Genomic DNA, 20563 nt, shown 5'->3' with positions numbered 1-20563 from the left:
CAAAACTAGAAATCCCTTGAGAACAGAAACTGGGCCTTATTTTTTTTTTATTCCAAGCACATAATCGGCACTCAGTTACTGATGAATGGATGGACACTACAAATGAATAAAAATAAGCTTGTATTTCTATAAGATATTGAAGCAAAGTGTTTCTCTGTGCTTAATTTAACTTTTACCTAGAGAACCAGGTTCAACTAAGAAAATCTGAATATAGCACTTCTACATCTTCAGAATAATATATATTGTTAAGTAATATCCTAGCTTACTTATTAGTAGGATGGCAAAGTGTTACACTAATTCTCTTTGAGTGTCTAAGTCCTATAAAAATGATTTGAGAATTTCTCTGTATTGCTACTTTAATTTTTACAGGTATTTGTATCATCTCCCAAATTAGTTTTATTGATGAATTCAATTAAAATGCCATTCATCATTCCTCCTTGATCATTAGGGGCACTAAACAAAATCAGACCTAATAATTATCTCAGTCTCAAACACCTAATGTCTATCTCCTCTAGGTAACATCTAAACTATATGGGTCATGAAAATCAATGATGACTACTTTTTCATAACAAGATTATCATTGGAACCTTTCAAATCACATAGTATTCTTTTCTATTTTGAACTAAGCAAAAGGAAGGTAAAAAGAAAAACATTACATTTAAACACCCCCAAAAAACAATTCAATATGCTTGAAACGCATATCACAAGGTTACTCTGTACAACAGAAAGTGTCAAACTATGTACATCAGCTGCCACCCTCCATACAGATGTCTCTGACATGGTAATAAAATGAGAAGCCATTTCATTTAATAATAATAAAAAAGCAACATGAGTTGGTGCATATTACATGTAGCATCTAGCCCTGGTTGCCTAGCAACCAGTCCTGAGTGAACTCCACAGAGAATGAAAGCCCTAAGCGAATGTACAGTTTGTGCAAGTTTCAAGGACTTGAAGAGATGTGTCAGTAGTTAATCTAAATTCTAGCTGACAATTACCATACTGAGGTGGAAGAAGGAGAACCCATCATTTTGCACAGAATCAAGCATTAACTAGAGGTGAAATTCAGCCATTTAAGGTTATATCTTCTGAACCAGGTTCTACACAAAGAAATTATGGCAGTATGACAATATGACTTATATAATACAAAAACACCATGCAGAAAATAACAACAAAATATCACTGTTGTAACACACATTCATTCATTCATTCAACAAAACACATAATGAATACCTATCATGTGTCAGATACTATCCCAGCACTGGAAATACAAATATGAAAGTCATTTTACAAGCTCATAAAGAGCCTATTATAATGGAGTCATCAGAAAGTAAATAAATGATGACCACATTATTTGTTCTGTAATATACAAGTAGACATGGGGGTATTATGGAAACATAGATAAAAACATCAGATTCAGACTCAGGGGAAGTGTGCCTGCTGCAAGCTTAAATGGTCAGGGAAAACTCATCAGATTAGGTAACATGAGCTAAGTCCTTTTTTTTTTTTTTTTTATAAACTTATTTTTTATTGGTGTTCAATTTGTGGCTAAGTCTTAAAGGACAAATGAAAGTTAGGTGAGTAACAAAAATGAGGGAGGGGAGAACATTCCAGACAGAAGAAAAAAATATTTTCAAGGGCATAGTGGTAAACAACAGCAAGTTGTAGTAGAGGAACTTCAAGGCATTTGGTTGCACTAGAAGTTAGGGGACCAGTACTAAAAGAGGCGTTCAAAGAGTCAGGGCAACTCTTTCCAGAAGGACCTCATATGCCCGGCTAAGAAGTTCAGACTTCATCTGGAATGAAATTGGGATACAGAGAAAGATTTTAAGCCACAGAATAAAATAATCACTCTAGCAATAATATGAAACATTTTAGAGAGTGCAAAGAATATAATAAGGAGAATATATAAGAAATTACAACAGAAAGAGAGATATTCAGAAGATTCAGACTGACAGGACACCGGCACTGGAGAAGTAACTCAAACATAACTCAGTGCTCTAGGAAACTTAAAACCATATATATAGTATTTATGTTACTCAATTCAATGAAATGTTAGTTTGGACCATCCTTAACAACAAAACAATTATTCAGAATTAAAAAGTGTTTGTCTGGGAAGGAAAAGCTCCTATAGAGAAGGATAAGAGAGGCAGAAAAGAGAACAGAGGGGAGGAAGAAGGAAAAATAAAGAATATTAAAAGATACTAGAATTAATATCCATTTGAATTTCTGAATGAAAATATCCTAAGTTTTAAAAGAATAAAAAGACGGTAGCTACACTTGTGAGCACAGCATACTTATATACTAGTCAAATCACTATATTGTCCAAAGAAATTAATGTAACACTGTGTGTCAACTATACGTCTATAAAAAAAGGGCAGATTACATGGCAAGTAAGGCCAATTTTCTATAATTACCTTTTTATCCATTCTCACACTTCAAGCACATGCCCAAGGTTTATTTACAACCTATTCTCTGAGTCACCCATTCTCAATAACATCTGTCCTAGGGTCAAATTAGTTAAAATATGAAGTGGGGCTCAGATCAAAACTGCTCTAATCTATTGGATCTGACTCCTTAAAATTTTAAAGCCAAATCTACTTTACATGCTATAATTCAAAAACACAATTAGCAAATGCTCAGATCATTCAAAACCCATTTCAAATTGTTGCTCATTCTTTAGCTCAGAAATTCACTGTTTGGTTTTGACATTTCTCACCAACTTTTAGGATGACAATTTTTTTTTTTAAGATTTTATTTTTTAATTCATGAGAGACAGAGAGAGGCAGAGACATAGACAGAGGGAGAAGCAGGCTCTCCACTGGGAGCCCGATGCAGGACTCAATCCCAGTACTCTGGGACCACGCCCTGAGCCGAAGGCAGATGCTCAACCATTGAGCCACCCAGGCGTCCCTAGGAGAACAATTTATTGACTCTTACCCTCGTCCTTGGCAGAAAGCAACTGTAATTAAATAATTATAGAAATACATTTTTAAAAAAACAACCACTAGACTTCTTGAAACACACTTTTTTTTTTGAAACACACTTTTCAAAATGTTGTATAATTAATGGGTACTAAATCAATTTTCTAATCCTGACAAATAAGTGACTGAGATTCCAAACACATAAAAGCTGAGGAAGAAATCTTGTAAAGCCATACTTTGTGGTTCTTGACACAATGGCAGGATCCTAGTCTCCTTCCATTTCAATGAATTTTGTCTAACTGAGCTCTGTGCAAAGGTAAATCCCAAAAACGGTAACATACACATTTACATATAACACAAATATGTTAAATATGACAAGAGTTTAAAATTCACCAATATGTACTACTTGCATTTACTGAAATATTTCATTTTTTTTCTTTTACTTCTTAAGCTTTACTTTTGATTTGAATATATCGCCTTTTGACCTTTAGAAGAAGCAGAAAGGACATAGGAGTAAAACCTTGAAAGAGAAGTAGGCTCTGAAGAGACCCACAGAGATCAGGATGGAAGACATCAGGATGATTCAGGGTTGCTGACTGGATTCAGGAAAGAAGGGAGGCAGGGAGGGCTAAAGAAGTCACATGCAAACAAGTGGTTTAGAACAGATGTGGGCTAAACCACTAATCAATAGATTATTGACATTAAATTCAAGAATAAAACTTTCTCAAAATTGGTTAATCAAAGAGAACTAGCATACCAGTGCAAGCAACAGGAAATTGGCCCTCAAACTTACTTTATAATTCATGACATATTGGTCTGTTTCTACCCACTGGAAGGAAAACATGTGCTGTCAATATGAGAATTCAACACAATCTAAAATAGCACAGTGACATACAACCATTTAATAAAAACTTTCTCCCTCTATATTTAGGTCTCTTGGCCATACTAAAAAAATAAAATAAAAAGAAACAACAGAGGAAAACACTACTGGTGTTTGCCTACAAAAAACTGAAAATGTAGGTAACACTGGATAATGCAACATAATAAAAAGCTTTCAGAAAAAAATGTAATAACAAATACAACTCAGAATTACTATCCTTTACATCTAAAGGATGTAATACCAAGGGTAATCAAGAGATGCTATCAATAAATGAACAAATATGCAAATAGTGAATCCTACTCCAAAATGAAAAGATAATGTTTTTAAATCATTCTTAATAATCATCAATGAAATGTACTTGTTCGCAATGCTACCTCCATGATTAACTATTAAATTAGCAACGGTTTTAGCTTTCCTAAATCTTGTTCAGGGTACAGTAACAATCTTGTGGGCAACCTTGTACAATCTAAAAATAAAAGTAAAATAAGGCTTTTTAAAAAGAAATGAGTATACTTAAATCTTTAAAATGGCTCATATGCTCTGGCAAAGTAACTGCAATTCTGAAAACCTATGCTAAGAAAGTGACCAAAAATACAGATACAGATTAACATTTGGCATTTTTTTTATACAAGTGAAAAGAACTGGAAATGATATAAATGCCCCTAGAAGGAGATGAATACACTATAGTACAGCCATATGAGAAAATACCACACAGTTTTTTGAAAAGATGCTAATAAAAGTCTTACAATGTCTGTTCTAAAATGAAAAAACCGGTAATTTTTATAAAAGTGTAATTTCAAGGTTTTAAAACAGCAAGCAGAGAAGGAAGAAATACTACTTCTGAGTGGTAATGATGGGGTTTTCTTTTCCTTTTCCTGTACTTTCAAAAAAAATTTTTAAATAATGAGAATATATTATTTTTTTTTATTTAGAAAAGGAATTCCATATATTTCATCTATTCCCAATAACATGTGGGGGGGTCCCAAAGGTATGTTTTAGCTTATGCTTAAAGAAACAGCTCATTCCTTTGAGATCTTCCTGTAGTTAGTCACTTTGGTTCGTTTTCATGTAAACTTGACAACTAGTTCTACACACTGTCGTTGAATTAAAAAGCCTCCAACACTACCCTAAAGTCAAGAGTAGCAAGTGTATTTATTATATTAAGAATTTCAATTTACATCACAGAATTAGAGAATTAAAGCAAGGAAAAACTGTTAAGTTTTTAGTAACTGAAGGGGTTTTTATCACCTAATACTTTATCCACTTTAATGCACTTAACAATTATAAGCATTAACAAGAGTGTGCTCTCATATTACCTGAGGTGGTTAAGTAGAGGCTGAAGTCTCTCATCAGACTGCACAGCAGGCAAGGACCTGGCTGTTAACTAAAAGCAGAGAATAGGGTTAGTAAAAACAGCAAAGACCAAATACGGAGTATATCTGAACACTAAATGTAAAATGGGGACAGTGGAGCTGAAAGAGAGGAAGTACTTAAAACATAAGTACTTTTCTTTTCTTTTTTAAATTAAAGAATTGTATGGTAAGTGGACACATTATATGAGTAAAGCTAACTATATGGCCCTAAGTTTTACAGGGTATGCCATGAGTTCAGAAGTAAAGAAAAGGGAGTTAAAGAATTAAGTTAAAGAATTAAGTGGAAAATACCCTGAGAATATCTTCTCATGAGTTCATGAGAAAACTTTTGGTCATAAAAATATTATCTTTGTAAATAAAAATGGAAAAACTTCTAAGTTTATAGCAACCAACCTTGTAGCACTGAATCCTGGGATGATGAAGAAATTGGGGAGAGAGAGACTTTCATTTATAGCTAAGCCACTGTGAAATTGGTTACATGCAGAACTGGTTACACACCACACACACACACACACACACACACACACACACACACTACCATGCATTCTTTCATTTTGACAACCACATTACTATAAGAAACAAAACAAAAACAAAAATATCTTTTAAACATACAAAAGTAACTCGAAGTATTTAATATTAGTATATAACCCCAAACTGATCTAGAAAAGAGTAGATTCAAAGCCTTATTCTTAAATACTGTATACCTCAGGTTGACAGTGTATGATGAAAATGTTAGTCTTCACTATATTTTATTGCAATAATATTAATTATATCTCTATGTAGCTCTTACTTTTCTTCTCTGTACTTACATAAAGCCTTCTTATGCTGTAACAATTTAACCTCCCCAAATTAAAAACATTCATCTAAAGCAATCAGATACCTTAAAGTAACTTTAATAAAACACCAAAACAAAAATAAAAGATTTCTTCTGAATTCAATTATGTCAAAATAGTTATTGAAATCTATCCATAACTTATTTGACAATTCGCAAAAGAGAACCTTCCTTAAGGCAAACAACAAATTGAAAGATATTCTTTGGTTTTATATAAGGTATCCTTTCTAATTATTTCATACATTAATTAAAATGTTCTGAAAACAAAGACATTTAATTCATAACACCTAATTTTCAGTACTATTCAGGTAAAATAAAACAATCACCTTTAAAGTGTCTTATACTATATTTGTAGAAAAAATGTTGACCAAAATGCCATATATGAAATCATTTTATTTTATTTTTTAAAATATTTTATTTATTCATGAGAGACATGGAGAGAGAGGCAGAGACATAGGCAGAGGGAGAAACTGGCTCCATGCAGAGAGCCTGAGATGGGACTTGATCCCAGGACTCCAGGATCATGCCCTGGGCCGAAGGCAGGCACCAAACCACTGAGACACCCCGGTGTCCCTATATGAAATCATTTTATTTTTTTAAGATTTTATTTATTTACTCATGAGAGACAGAGAGAGAGAGAGGCAGAGACACAGGCAGAGGGAGAAGGAGGCTCCCTGCAAGGAGCCGGACGTGGGACTCGATCCCCGATCCCGGAATCATGCCCCGGGCCAAAGGCAGATGCTCAACCGCCGAGCCACCCAGGCATTCCTAAGAAATCATTTTAATTTAACTGTATCTAATTAATAATAATGGAGAGAGATTCCCACTTTGGGGCAACAGTTAACACAAGTCAACAGTTATCAACTAATTTAAAATAAAGCAGACAATTAGTCTGCTGCAATTTTAGCACAGCCAAAGGACTCTCAGTATCTCTAAGAAATGTTCAATCTAGTATTCCATGTCATATAAAATGTTTTCAAGGTTTTATAAACAAAACACTTTAATATTTTAATGCACCCTGTATCTGCTAATGTCAAATTCCTTAACAAAATGTCATTTAAGAGATTTCATGGCTCAGAACCAAAGTTATGGTCTAAAAAGAAAATTTATCTAGATATTTCAAAAGTCAATTTTCTGAAAACAGATGGAGTGACAGACTGTGCTTTTTCAGTTACTTCTGTCAATCTATTTGGCACGCTTTCTAATCAAACTGTCTTTTCTAAATGAAAGCAAACAAAAACACCTCAGTAATAGCAATGTATTTCTAAATGTCTGTTCATTCCATATAGAAAATATTTCTCAACTCAATTCTATCTTTCTTTCAAAGATTTATTTATTTGAGAAAGAGAGAGAGAGAACGGGGAAAGGAGGCAGAGGGAGAAGGAGAAGCAGGCTCTCTGCTGAGCACAGCATCCAACGCCCGGCTCCATCTTACAACCCTGAGGTCATGACCTGGCTGAAACCAAGAGTGGGCACTTAACTGACTGAACCACCCAAGCACCCCAAGTCCATTCTACCTTAATCTTAGCCTTCATTTCCTTTTTCTTAACTATTAATACATCTCCACTCAATGTTGTTTCTGCCTACACTCTGGCCTCTTCCCTCATTTATTCTCCATACCAAAGCCAGAGTAAAATTTTCAAAATGAAAGTTAACCATTCCTCTAATTAAAATCATTTAATAATTCCCTTAGGCTTTCAGGCTGAAGTTATTACACCTGTTCTTTCATTAGACATTCTCCTAAAATCTCCCTTTGAGTCACATTGCTGAAACACTGAGCATAGGATGAGTAGCACTGACTACAGGCACACTTCGAAGATACTGCAGGTTCAATTCCAGACTACCATAATAAAGCAAATATTGTTAAAAAAAAAAAAAAAAAAAGGGAAGAAGAAGAAGAAAAAAAAAAGCAAGTCAAATGCATTTTTTGGTTTCCCAGTGCACATAAAAGTTATGTTTTCACTGTACTGTAGCCTATTAAGTATGTAATGGCATTATGTCTAAAAAAATGTAAATACTTAATTTAAAAACACTTCACTGGTAAAAAATACTAACCATTCTCTGAGCTTTCAGCAAGTCATTATCTTTTTGGTAGAGGGTCCTGCCTCAATGTCAATGGCGGCTGCCTGACCCAGAGTGGTGTTAGGTGGCTATGGAAATTTTTAAAAATAAAACAAAAGGAAATTTGCCAAATTGATCAATTCTTCCTTTCAGGAATGATTTCTCTGTAACATGTGATGCTGTTTGATACAATTATACCCACAGAAGTAGAAGTTCTTTCAAAATTGGAGTCAATCCTCTCAAACCCTGCTGCTCCTTCCTCAACTAAGTTTATGTCATGTTCTAAATCCTTTGCTGTCATTTCAACAAAATTCCCACCATCTTTACCAGAAGTATATTCCATCTCAAGAAACTGCTATGTACATCCCCAGAAGAAGTAACTCCTCATTTGTTCAAGTTTTATCATGAGCTTGCACCAAATCAGGCACATCTTGGGCTCCCCTTCTAAGTCTAGTTCTCTTGCTGTTTCCACCCTGTCTGCACGGACTTCCTCCTCTAAGTCTTGAACTCTGTTAAGTTCTCCATGTAGGCTAGAATCAGCCTCTCCCAAATGCCTAGTAATGTTGATATTTTGACCTCTTCCCATGAATTTCAAATGTTCTTAATGGCATCTAGAATGGTGAAATCCTATCCAGAAGGTTTTCAATTTACTTTCCCAGATCCATCAGAGGAATCACTATGCATGGCAGCTACAACCTTACAAAAAGTTATTTCTTAATTAAGACTTTGAAAGTTTGAAGTTACTCCTTGATCCATGGATTGCAGAATAGATAATGTATTAGTAGGCATGAAAACATCAATCTTGTTGTATATCTCCATCAGAGTCCTTTAGTGAGAGGGAATGTTGTCAAGGAGCAGCAGTATTTTGAAAGGAATTTTTTTTTTTTTCTGAGCAGGCAGTCTCAATAGTGGGTTTAAAATATTCAGTAAACCATGATGTATACACATGTGCTATCAATCAGGCCTTGTAGTTCCATTTATAGAGCATATGGAGAATAGATGTAGCATAATTCTGAAGGGCCCAGGATTTTTCAAAATGATGAAACGTTGGCTTCAACTTACAGCCACCAGCTGCACTGGCCCCTAACAAAAGAGTCAGCCTGTCCTTGGAAGCTTTGAAACCTGGCACTGACTTTTCTTCTTTAGGTATGTAAGTCCTAGATGCAATCTTTTTCCAATATAAGGCTGTTTTTATCTACATTGGAAATCTGTTATTCAGTATAGCCACTTTCATGAATTCTTTTAGCTAGAACTTCTGGATAACTTGTTGCAACTTCTACATTAGCATCTGCTGCTTCACATTGTACTTTTGTTACAGAGGCAGCATCTTAAACCTCATGAACTAACTTCTGCTAGCTTCAAACTTTTCTTCTGCAGCTTCCTCACCTCTCTCATTCTTCATAGAATTGAAGAGAGAGCTTTGCCCTGGATTAGCTTTGGCTTAAGGGAATGTTATGGTTGATTTGATCTTCTATCCAGATCATGAAAACTTTCCCCATACAGCATTAAGGCTTTCTTATCATTCATTCATGTGTTCACTGGAGTAGCACTTTTAATTTCCTTCAAGAACTTTTCCTTTGCATTCATTCACAACCTGACTGGTACAAGAGGCCTAGCTTTAGGCCCATCTCAGTTTTAAATATGCCCTCCTCACAAAGCCTCATCATTTCTTTAAAGTGAGAGACAAATGAGTCTTCCTTTCATCAGAACACTTAGAGACCATTGGAGAATTATTAATTGGTCTAATTTCAATACTGTTGTGTCTCAGGGGGTAGGGAGGCCCAAGGGGAGACATGGGGGAATGGCTGGTTGGTGAGAAGCAGTCAGAACACAGAAAACATTTATTAATTAAGTTTGCTGTCTTCTATGGGCACAGTAATAGTAACATCAAATATCTCTGATTACAGATCACCATAACAAATATAATAGCGAAAATGTTTGAAATATTATGAAAATTACCAAAGGTGACAGAGACACAAAGTGAGCTAATGTTACTGGAAAAAATGGAACCAATAGACTGGCTCCACACAGGGTTCCTACAAACCTTCAATTTGTAAAAAACAAAAGCACAGTATCTGCAAAGCACAAATAAAACAAGATATGCCTGTATCCAGCTTCTGCCAACACCACAAAACACAATGGAAGCATGTCAAGTAAAATTTACCATACCTCCAGTTTCTGGAACATATATACTCGATGATCTGATTCCTGCCTCATCCCTTCCCATTAAATGCAACTTATTTTCAAGTCTTAATCACTGACAAGTCCTCAATCAATGGACAATGTCCTGAGTAAAATTATTTTGAGGCAGATTCTGAATTTTCCAAAGGTTTTGCTTTCAACTTTTAAAACAATTAGCATTTTCAAAAGGAGCATGTATCTCTTCACGGTAAGCAGAGGTTATAAAGCTATTCCAAAGCTCTTTAAAGCTATCTGCTAACCTTTTGCTAACAGAACATTAACCTCACTTTAGGGACTGCTGGCTCCATCATTTCTCCTGAAATTTTTCTTTGAGCCCAAGCAGCTACCACTACATTCACGGCACCTTGAGGGGCACTGCACCCCTACCATTGGCATAACAGATATTTAATTAAGTATTAATGTGTGACAAATCTAAAAACTTGCAAGTGTATAATTCCATTAGTTGATGAAAATAAAAGTAAATCTATCTATCTATCTATCTATCTATCTATATATATATATATTTCATGGTTAAAGCTTTTCAAATTCATGCTTTGAGCAAAACCAAATCAAAACTAAATCACAACTGTCAGCCTTACAAAAAAGTAATACACTATCATAACAAGATTTTCAGCATTAAAAACTTTCCTCTATAACATGAAATGAATAATTGTCTAGTTTAAACAGACTCTGGTTTGCACATTTTTGTTTGTTCTTTTTAATAAAAAATACAGCAATGTCCTTGATACGTAAGAATGAAAGAGAAAGAAGATCTATCACAGTTTACATCGTGAAAACTAAGTGGGTTGTTTGAGTTAGGGCTGTTTCATGGGAACCATAATAAAAGTTGGCATAACATATAGTTTATTTCTTATTACTGCTGAGAGGCTGGGGGTGAGCTGTTAGGATGTCCTTTCACTATTAAGAATATATCTAGCAAAATGAATTAACTAATGCAAGGCTTCTGTGGCTTTTAGACAAGTATAACCAATAACGGATTCTTAAGTAAATCTCATTTTAATGATCAATATCATTGAATATATCTTGGATTTTGTCTTATTTTTAACTACAAAAAAAATGATAAGGCATTCTGCCATCTAATAATTCTTTTAATGCCAACAAACATCATGTAGATTCAAAGGTACAAAAGACAAGAGAAAGTCTGGAGGTATGTGGTCCAACTTTATCACTCTCCTCTTGAGGAAGCCGGGTTCTTCGGACCAAGAGCAGCTAGCTATTGCATACACATGGAGCCTGTGCTAGCACCTGAGATGAGGACCCACACAATATATTGCCATAGTACAATTCCAAGCAAACCATACTTTGTGTGTAAACCAGTGAGAGGCCTTTGCCCAATCCCAGAGTGATTCTGTCTCCACTTATCTCCTTCACTTCTCAAAACAGGACGGTGCTCTTCAAGATGCACAAACCCACTGATTTTCAGTCTGGCAGATACCTGAATTTTGCACTGATGTTCCTTCACATCCTCTGCAATTTGACTCATGTGTAATGTCCTCCCAGAGGCCTTTCCTAGTCACCCTTGGTAAAGCAATACCTTCTCTGCCAGTATTCTGTTACTCAAGCAACTCACAACATCCATCACTACCTGAAATGACCTTATTACTTTGCTTACTTGTGTATGTCTTCCTTTCCTTAAAGAATATAAATTCTGTCAGGGCAGAAACCCTTTCCCCCCACTACTTAAAACAGCATATCATGTGGCATACCATGGGCACTCAGTACCGTAGAGTAAATGTAAGGTTCACTTCGTTCAAACATTTTCAATGGAAGCATGGGTTTAGAAAAGTCTGCCCTAGACACTGATCTTTTATCTCTAAAATTTTCATAAGTAAATATGATCTATCAACTAGAGAGGCCACCCACATTTCTCTTTTCATTTCTAGCTGACTAGAGTATCTTGTCTTCCCTTGACAAAGAGGAACAGTGTTTTACCACTCAATGCAGTTGAAACTACAGCTCCTGGTTCAAAGGAAACATCAACCCAAAAACACCAGTCCAAAACTCAAATTATGGATATATGGATATATGATGCCTATAACAGGCATCACCAAGAGTATAGTCACCACATAGTTCCTTCCTTCTAATCTATGGTTTTTTTTTTTTTTTTTTTTGCATGGGTTCTTTTGTTGTTTTGGTCATTAAATAATATCTACAAATAAAGCAAAATGTCAACTAAAATTTATTTTTCTAACATTAGTGAAAGTTTAAAACATACATCAAAGTTCAAAGTTTTCTACTTTGAAAACTTTCTTTTGTGTATGCCCATAAAAAAAAATTGGCAAGACTGCAACTACTTCAAATATGTACAGAAAACAAGCAAGGAATAGTATATATATGATTCTATTCAAATAAGGCTCACTTAGACATAAAAAATATCCTTTGGCATTTATGTAATACTACTAAAATCAAAGTGCTGTTACACAATTTTCATGATACTATTAACTGTAGATAAGTTATTTTGAAAGGTAGTCTCAAAACACTCCCAGCTCAAAAGCACATGAAGTTACAAGAAAATTTAAATTCAAATTACAATTAGAAGATTATCTACTCAAAGAGGTTCTCATATCTTTTCAAGAGTAAGGCAAACACAGAAAATACTTTCTTCTTAAACTTTCCACTCAAATTAGATCAGCCTGGAAAGAGTAATTTTCAGAATTACGATTCTGGAGTGAGTATATGGGTATTTGTTTTATTCTGCATACATTTGTGTTTGAAATAGTTCAAGAGAGGAAAGGAAGGAAGGCGGACTGATTTTTCTAGCAGTGTGAGGAATGGCTCAGAGGTGGGTGATCCAGGGATCTAAGATGAAGAATCAAATTATGGTAGAAACAGTAGCAATAGAAAGGGAGACATGAATTTGAGAAACATGAAGGAAGTGTGTATTCTATATAATTTTATGCCTAAAATAGAAGAGAAGTTATAGGAAACATCCAGGTGGGTAGATTGTTCTATTCATTCCAACAACAGTGGCCATAGGAAGAGACTGGAGAGAAGAAAGGAAATTATGTGTCTTGGCATGCTGAATTTGAGGTGCTTCTGAATATCCAAGAGGCAAATGAATATGTGGATCTAGAGCCCTAGAAAGGATATGGTGCTAAAGATATAAATTTAGGTGTTATCAGCAAATAAGTCACAGGTAAAGCCACAGACTGGCAAAAAAGGCCAGAGATTATGCATAAATGTAGGTTATTAGAGCACAGTGTTGAGGGTTCCTTCTGAGTTACATCCAGGAAAGAGACCAGGACTGACTGCCAGCATCTACTCTGGATATGGAATGGGAGCTTAGAGGTATCTGCCTGGTATGTGCTATCCCTAGTGGTAGTAATAAGAAAAATAAAAAATTTTGCCAATAAGACTTAAAAGTTTGTAACACTGATTCTAAGCAATTACAGATTTATTGGGGCAGGGGATCCAATACAACCAACAGCCCTTTCAACTCTTTTGCTAAACACCTATAATAAATGAATCACATTTTGTAAAAGAAAATGTTTCCTCAGGAAAGCACTCTGTCTCTAGTCATGAAGCTGACTGTTGCTCTTAACATCCAAAAGGAGACTGCTGTCAGCCAGTTGTTATTTTGAAGCAGAATTTTTAAAGGAGCCCCTAGAAAGGGGGGAAAAATCATGATTTTCTTTTCCAAATGACAAGGAAGAACAAGAACACACAAGGAAGTAAAGTACATAAGTAAATATGGTAAATGGTTCTTAAAGAGTTAACAGACATTTTGAAAACAAAGGTGACTCAATCAGTTGAAAATGAAGAACAAGAAGGTGGCTTCATTTTAAAATAATAAATCCCTTCTTTCTGAACTACTCACCCAACACTGGCTAAATTAAAACACATAAAAATGACAAGAAAACAATGCTCACTTGGAAAATATTGCTCAATTTTGTTCTCTGGCATTTTTACCCTCTACCACTCATTCCAGCTTCCTTACAAAACTCAAGAGGAATGACAATATGCACTAATATCAAAGCTGTACTTTAAAAGAATTCCAAGATGAGTAATCAGCACAAGTTAGACCCTTCCTTTAATATAATCTTATTCTACTCAAAGAGACAGAATAGTACTTTCTTCCAGTGATATTAGGGTAGTGACATTTACGTACAGGTACAAATGGCAAAGAGACCAAATTTAGGTGTCCCTTGTTCTGGTTTGGTTTTTTAGTTTTTATTTTTTAAATAGACTTTATTTTTTAGAGCAGTCTTAGGTTCATAGAGAAACTGAGAGGAAGGTACAGAGATTTCCCATATACTCACACATATAGCTTTCCCCATTAGCAACATACCCCATGAAAGCAGTACAGTTACTAATCCGATGAATCTACACTGACATGTCATTATCACTCAATGTCCATAGTTTACATTACTGTTCACTCTTGGTGTTGCACATTCTGTGGGTTTGGACAAATTGTTTAATACATGTCTTTACCATTGTAGTATCATATGGAACAGTTTTACTGCCCCCCAAAATCCTCCATGCTCCACCCTTTCATCCCTTCTTTCCCCCTTCCCCAATTCCTGACAACCACTGATCTTTCTCCAGTTTTGCCTTTGCCAGGACATTTTAGGGGCCAAAGGCAGGCCTCTCAAAGATATGCCACTTGGACATGAACATTATTTTGAGTTAAAACCAATCAAAACCCAACAAGTTCAGGAAAAGCATTTTACTTCCACTGCAAACAGCTGCTTGTATTAGAAAGAAAGCTATTAACAGTGATGCCTCTTTTACCCAAGAAACTAACAAGGCAACCTTTGTTTTCCAAATATCTCCTCACCTTCCTGCTAATGGCTTTCTCCCCTTTGTATCCTCAGGCCAGAACCATCTCCTTAGCTCCTAAAAGCAGTATGTTGTCACACAGTCTTTGGAATTTCCATGTCTGTGTGGATTTCCCATACATCTGCTATTAACTCTCCCATTAATCTGTCTCATGTCAGAAGCACCCAAAGGGAAAGGAAATTCTTCAACAATATAACAGAGTTGAATTATATAGTATGTTACCTTTTCAGATTGACTTCTTTCACTCAGCAATAAACATTTAAGGTTTCTCCATGTATCTTCGGGGTTTGATAATCCTTTCTTTTTAGCATTCCGTCATCTGGATGTACCACAGTTTACTTATCCATTCCCCACCAGAAGGACACCTGGGTTGCTTCCAAGTTTTGGCAATTAAGAATAAATCTGTTATAAACATCCACGTACAGGTTTTTGTGTTCTTCTTTATTCTTAAATAAAGAATTAAGTGGGAATGCTTTCCAAAATGTCTTTACTATAACCTCATTTCATAAAAGATTTGAGATGACTCCTCCTGCATCTCATTTCACATTAGAATACCAACTCAAACTCCAGAATACTAACACTTTTCTACTAAATCGAAGATGCATATATTGTGCTTATGCGTTGAGAAAATTTTTGAAATCAAAAGGCAACAATTTCCTTAAAGACAGACCTCATAGAAACTAGAGCTAAAAGATACAGCTCTAGAGAGAACAGGCTGTTCACCAGAACTATCACTTTTATTGCTGGGACCAAGGCAGATGTCAAGTAAAATTAACTTTTACAAGCAGCTGCTCCTTTAACAATGCAAAATCCTGCGTCTTTTTGAACTTCAGTTTCTTATAACAGCAATGGATCCCAATCACAAATACCAAACTGTGAGAATCCACATCATACTCCCCCTTGTTCCTACAACCAAATTTGCTCCCCAGTTTCACGTCCCCTCTTGGCTGCCTGAGATGCTGTTCGTCCAGTGCTTACATGGCCAGAGCACTTTCTGGTTTTCACTGGGCTTGTACACATATTATCTCACTCGATCTTCACAATAGTTGGTTTCATCAGTACAATGCTTTGGTACATGAAAATCTCTCTATCAGCTAGCCTCAAACATGATGTTCAATATGTAGGCTCTAAAAACCAACCAACAATCTTGTCAAGCAAAACGCATAGATTTCATTTGGGCTCTAAACATGCCCAAGTAGTTTAATTTCCAAAGAATATTAAACAGTGCAGAGTTAACAAGATATTTCCAGTTCAGGGGTCTGGATGATATGAAGAACTGAGAGAGTAAACCTGGGAATAGCGCAAGCAGACATCTCAGTGCTGATTTTTGATCATGAAACCTATGATGTGAAAAGAAGCTTGTTATTCAGAGGCTAACCTAAGCACCTTACTGATGCTCTACATCATTTAGAAATGTAAAACAATTGCTTGAGCAAGGGGAAAAAAAAAGGTATTAAGAGATATACAGTGATAAATGTACATGGATCACTGGATTTTCTTCCATAAAGTAAAACACCCATAAAATCATTTTACTTCTAGAATACTCCAATAATTTTGGTTCAAAATTCTTAAGTTACTATACAGCAAGCAGTTTCACAATTAGACTTCTCATAAGCAGAACAAAGATCTGGCAAGTGGAATTCAATACATTTTGTTTTTTATGGTGGTACCCCAGAGATAATGAATTGTCAAACTTTTGTTTATTTTTTAAAAGACTGCTCTTGTGGAGTGGGAATGAGGGCAGCAGCAACAGAGCCAACATTCCTCCTGTTTTTACTACATATAGGGCATTTTACTGGCAGTTCTACATAGACTCTATTCCCCAACTATCCCTAAAAGTGCTATTATCCCCCAAGATCCCCCAGGGCTTCACAAAATTTTCAGTCCAAGATATCTGGAACATCCAAGCAGAGGAAAAAGGTAACCTTTATGCCCTCAAGCACCAACTTTTATCTTCCATAATTTGCATTTGATTCTAGAACCTGTCCTTGTTTTACTATAAAGATGTTTATTGGGATCCCTGGGTGGCGCAGCGGTTTGGCGCCTGCCTTTGGCCCAGGGCGCGATCCTGGAGATCCGGGATCGAATCCCACGTCAGGCTCCCGGTGCATGGAGCCTGCTTCTCCCTCTGCCTGTGTCTCTGCCTCTCTCTCTCTCACTGTGTGCATATCATGAATAAATAAAAATTTAAAAAAAAAAAAAAAAGATGTTTATTTGAACATTGAGCAAAACAGTGCCATTGCTGCACTATACTTCATACATTGTATGAAGATGCATATATTGTGCTTATGCATTGAGAAAATTTTGGTACTGATTACTTCATACATTGCCTAGTATATCTAGGCCTAAATATTCACTCATTCTAGAGCTTTAAAAAAAAAACTTGCTACCACATTTGTACTCCTTCTAGCCTCCCTAAAAGAAATCTCCAGTGCTACATTTGGGATTGGAGAGTTGGCTGAGATGATTCTGGACCTTCCTAGATTTCACTGGCCATCCATATCCTGTGTCATTTAGTATAACTACCATAATTACACAGAGACAGAACTGACATTTGTTCAGCTATGAATCTTTATATGCAAAAAAATCTACAAATGATTTAAATTCCTAGACTTCTCATTTAATAAATTTGTGAGGCAATAACTGAAGTTCTAAAGTTCCTTATTATCATGTTTTCTTTTCATTCATCATTTTTGTCTCCCAAAACATCTATACCATATTTACTTAAATTTATATTTGTCAATTTCCTGTAAGTGTAAGAAATATACTTATCGGGGTCTTCCAGAACCAAACTGTTCCTTTTCTGTGTGTTATTTGTAACCATGGATCTTGGGCAAAATATTATGTGGAAGTTTTTCATAAAGCTTCCTAAATATGCACATAAATTCAACTATGTGCACTGAAATTGCCAAAGGTATCCAAAGGTTTCTAATAAATATTTAAAAGACTGCCCAGACAGAACAGTGGCTTGCACTGTGCATGTTATTTATCTTCTTTAAACAGTACATCCCATGATTCTTTAACTTGCTACTGAGTCCATTTCCTGGTATAAATGTGAGACATAAGCTACACATTACATTGGCAGTCTTATTCCATTCTAACTATTACTAAACAATGTAACCACTTCTAATGTTGGAAACTTTAAACATACTCTATTCTTTGCTACACTTAAGTGCTTAAATTTATAAAGTAAAATTAATGTCAAAGGATCCACAATTATATTTATTACCAAAGTAAAGAGACACACAAAAGATATGTATTGTAAGCTCATATTTTCACTTTTCTACAAGAACTCTTCTCCCTTGAAGTGGACTTTTATTAATACTTGGAAGTAGAGATAGAGCAATAGGGAGTGGAGTGAAGGCAGTGGACAGGATTTTTATTAAAGCATTACTAACAGTGATCTCCTGTGTGACAAAACACAGTCCTTGGGAATGCACTAAAGAACTGGAGGGCCTCAGGTTGTTAAAAACAACTGATCAACAAGGATACATAAGACCTCCATTTCCTTCCACAGCTGAACTTCAAACCACTGATCCAAATGTATAATTCAAGAGTGGTAGCCCCAGATGGCTAACAACATACCCCTAAATGTTTATTTTAACAGATGAACGTATTCATTTGCTTAGTACTTCAGCTACTTTTCCTATCCTCTATGACTTAATTTTCACTGGTTTCTTAGAGCACCTTGATTTCTTCCCTGATAGAGATTCTGCCTTTGTAGATACAGAAAATGTTTTTAGTTAGATGTAAAACAGCCTAGTGTGCCTTCACATTTCACTCATAGTTTATTTCTCTGACTTCAAATGAGATACTGCACTATTTTTGGATTCATTCAATTTTGTTGAAATTAAGGTACTTTCTATATTCATTAAGTAGTCTGCAGTTTTCCTTCAAAAATAAATTATATGATTTTGTTTAATAATTTTTATATTTAAGCACTTCTGAAAGGAGCTTCTTAAAAACTTGGCAGCTTTCAATTACACAAAATTAGAGTCTTGTAATTAACTATAGAACTTCCGATTATATTTAAAACAAATCAGAACAGCAAAAATAAATAATTTTCATTACTAGTAGCCATCTCTAATTATGAAATGGAAATAGAAAAGTTTAATGTCTTTACTGTGGTAAGGACATTTAAACAATGACAACTGGACTTTTAACTTCAGAATTCTATCAGATAAGATGCATTTTCAAGAGAGTTTTTTAATTCATCATTAATTTAGAGACAGAGCTCATTAATATGACTGAGGAAGTAACAAGGAATATGAAATAAATGTATTTTGAAACGTTTCAACAAACACAGCAGGATACCTCAAATCCTATTCTTTTATTTCTTCCTGTTATTTTTTTCAAAATTAGTAATCATCACAAGTAACAACCTGGTTGACTGATGTCTTCTCATTTCTCATTTCAAATAACATACAATCCCCTTAACACAGAACCATGGGCAGCCCAGGGGCTCAGCGGTTTAGCGCCACCTTCAGCCCAGGGTGTGATCCTGGAGACCCGGGAGTCCCAGGTCGGGCTCCCTGCATGGAGCCTGCTTCTTCTCCCTCTGCCTGTGTCTCTGCCTCCCTCTCTCTCTCTCTCTATGTCTCTCATGAATAAATAAATAAAATCTTAAAAAAAAAAAAAAAGGAACACCGAACCAAGCCCCTGAATTTAAGTTATTAATATAAAATAAATCATTTCATTGTTAATTTAAATCATCTAGTAAATTTAAACTGCATGCAAAATTCCATTTTCCTAAGAAAAGCAGATATTTTTCTTATCCCTTATTTCCTTTCAGGTTATGACCTCTTCTATTATTTTTAAGGTTGCACATAATTACTAGATTCTATGGTAAAAAAAGAGATGCTGGTCTGAAAACTTGCTTGCTTAGAGACGGTGGTTGGTTAATAATAATAATAATGTGGCCATTAGAACAACTGCCTATTGTTCTGACTGCCCAAAATTATGAACTGCCATTTTAGTGACGGAATGGACCCTAGCTAATATTTTCCTGCAAGCTATCAAGGGTGTGGATTCTAGGTCACGATGACATACTACTAAGTGCACCTTCCAAACCTGACTCAAAGTATCAAGCTATGAAATCAAGAGAGGGAGGTAAAGATATTAGAGTAATCATTTTCTTATATATTTGTAAAACATCCTTTGATAAAAGTTGAGACTTTTAAAAGACCTTGACATACATTTGACTGATTGCTTTCCAATGACATTATTTCATACTTTCTGGCACAATTGGGCTGATAGTGTTTGATGGATAACCAGACAAGCAAAGGACAAGTCTGAGCAATAGCAATCTTTTATATATGACATCTTCATGTTTTATTACATATCTTAGGAAAAGAGAAAGTGAACAAAAACCCATAGGCAATGTTAGTTCTAAAAGATCTTACTAAATACAGAAAGGCCCAAATCAGTAGTATTCTGAAGCAGTCAATCTTGACATAAAAATGCATTTTGTTGCAACTAAAGAATCACTTACAGCTGTAAAACTGTAAGGGAGAGA

At 35.3% G+C, this 20563-nt stretch overlaps 1 protein-coding gene across 2 annotated transcripts in view; it reads right to left on the bottom strand.

Moving 5' to 3' along the window:
- The window catches only part of PRIM2 (DNA primase subunit 2), a 307896-nt gene that overhangs the window by 125972 nt on the left and 161361 nt on the right, over positions 1–20563 (bottom strand). For both annotated transcript variants that reach the window (XM_035698082.2, XM_025419133.2), the window contains exon 8: positions 5118–5185. In XM_035698082.2, coding sequence (XP_035553975.1) covers positions 5118–5185 — 68 coding nt within the window. The remainder of the gene's footprint in view (positions 1–5117; positions 5186–20563) is intronic.

This window comes from Canis lupus, chromosome 12 (assembly GCF_003254725.2).
Source record: "Canis lupus dingo isolate Sandy chromosome 12, ASM325472v2, whole genome shotgun sequence".
Classification (NCBI taxonomy): domain Eukaryota; kingdom Metazoa; phylum Chordata; class Mammalia; order Carnivora; family Canidae; genus Canis; species Canis lupus.
The sequence above is the reverse complement of the archived record's forward strand: the minus strand, read 5'-3'. Positions and strand labels throughout refer to the sequence as shown.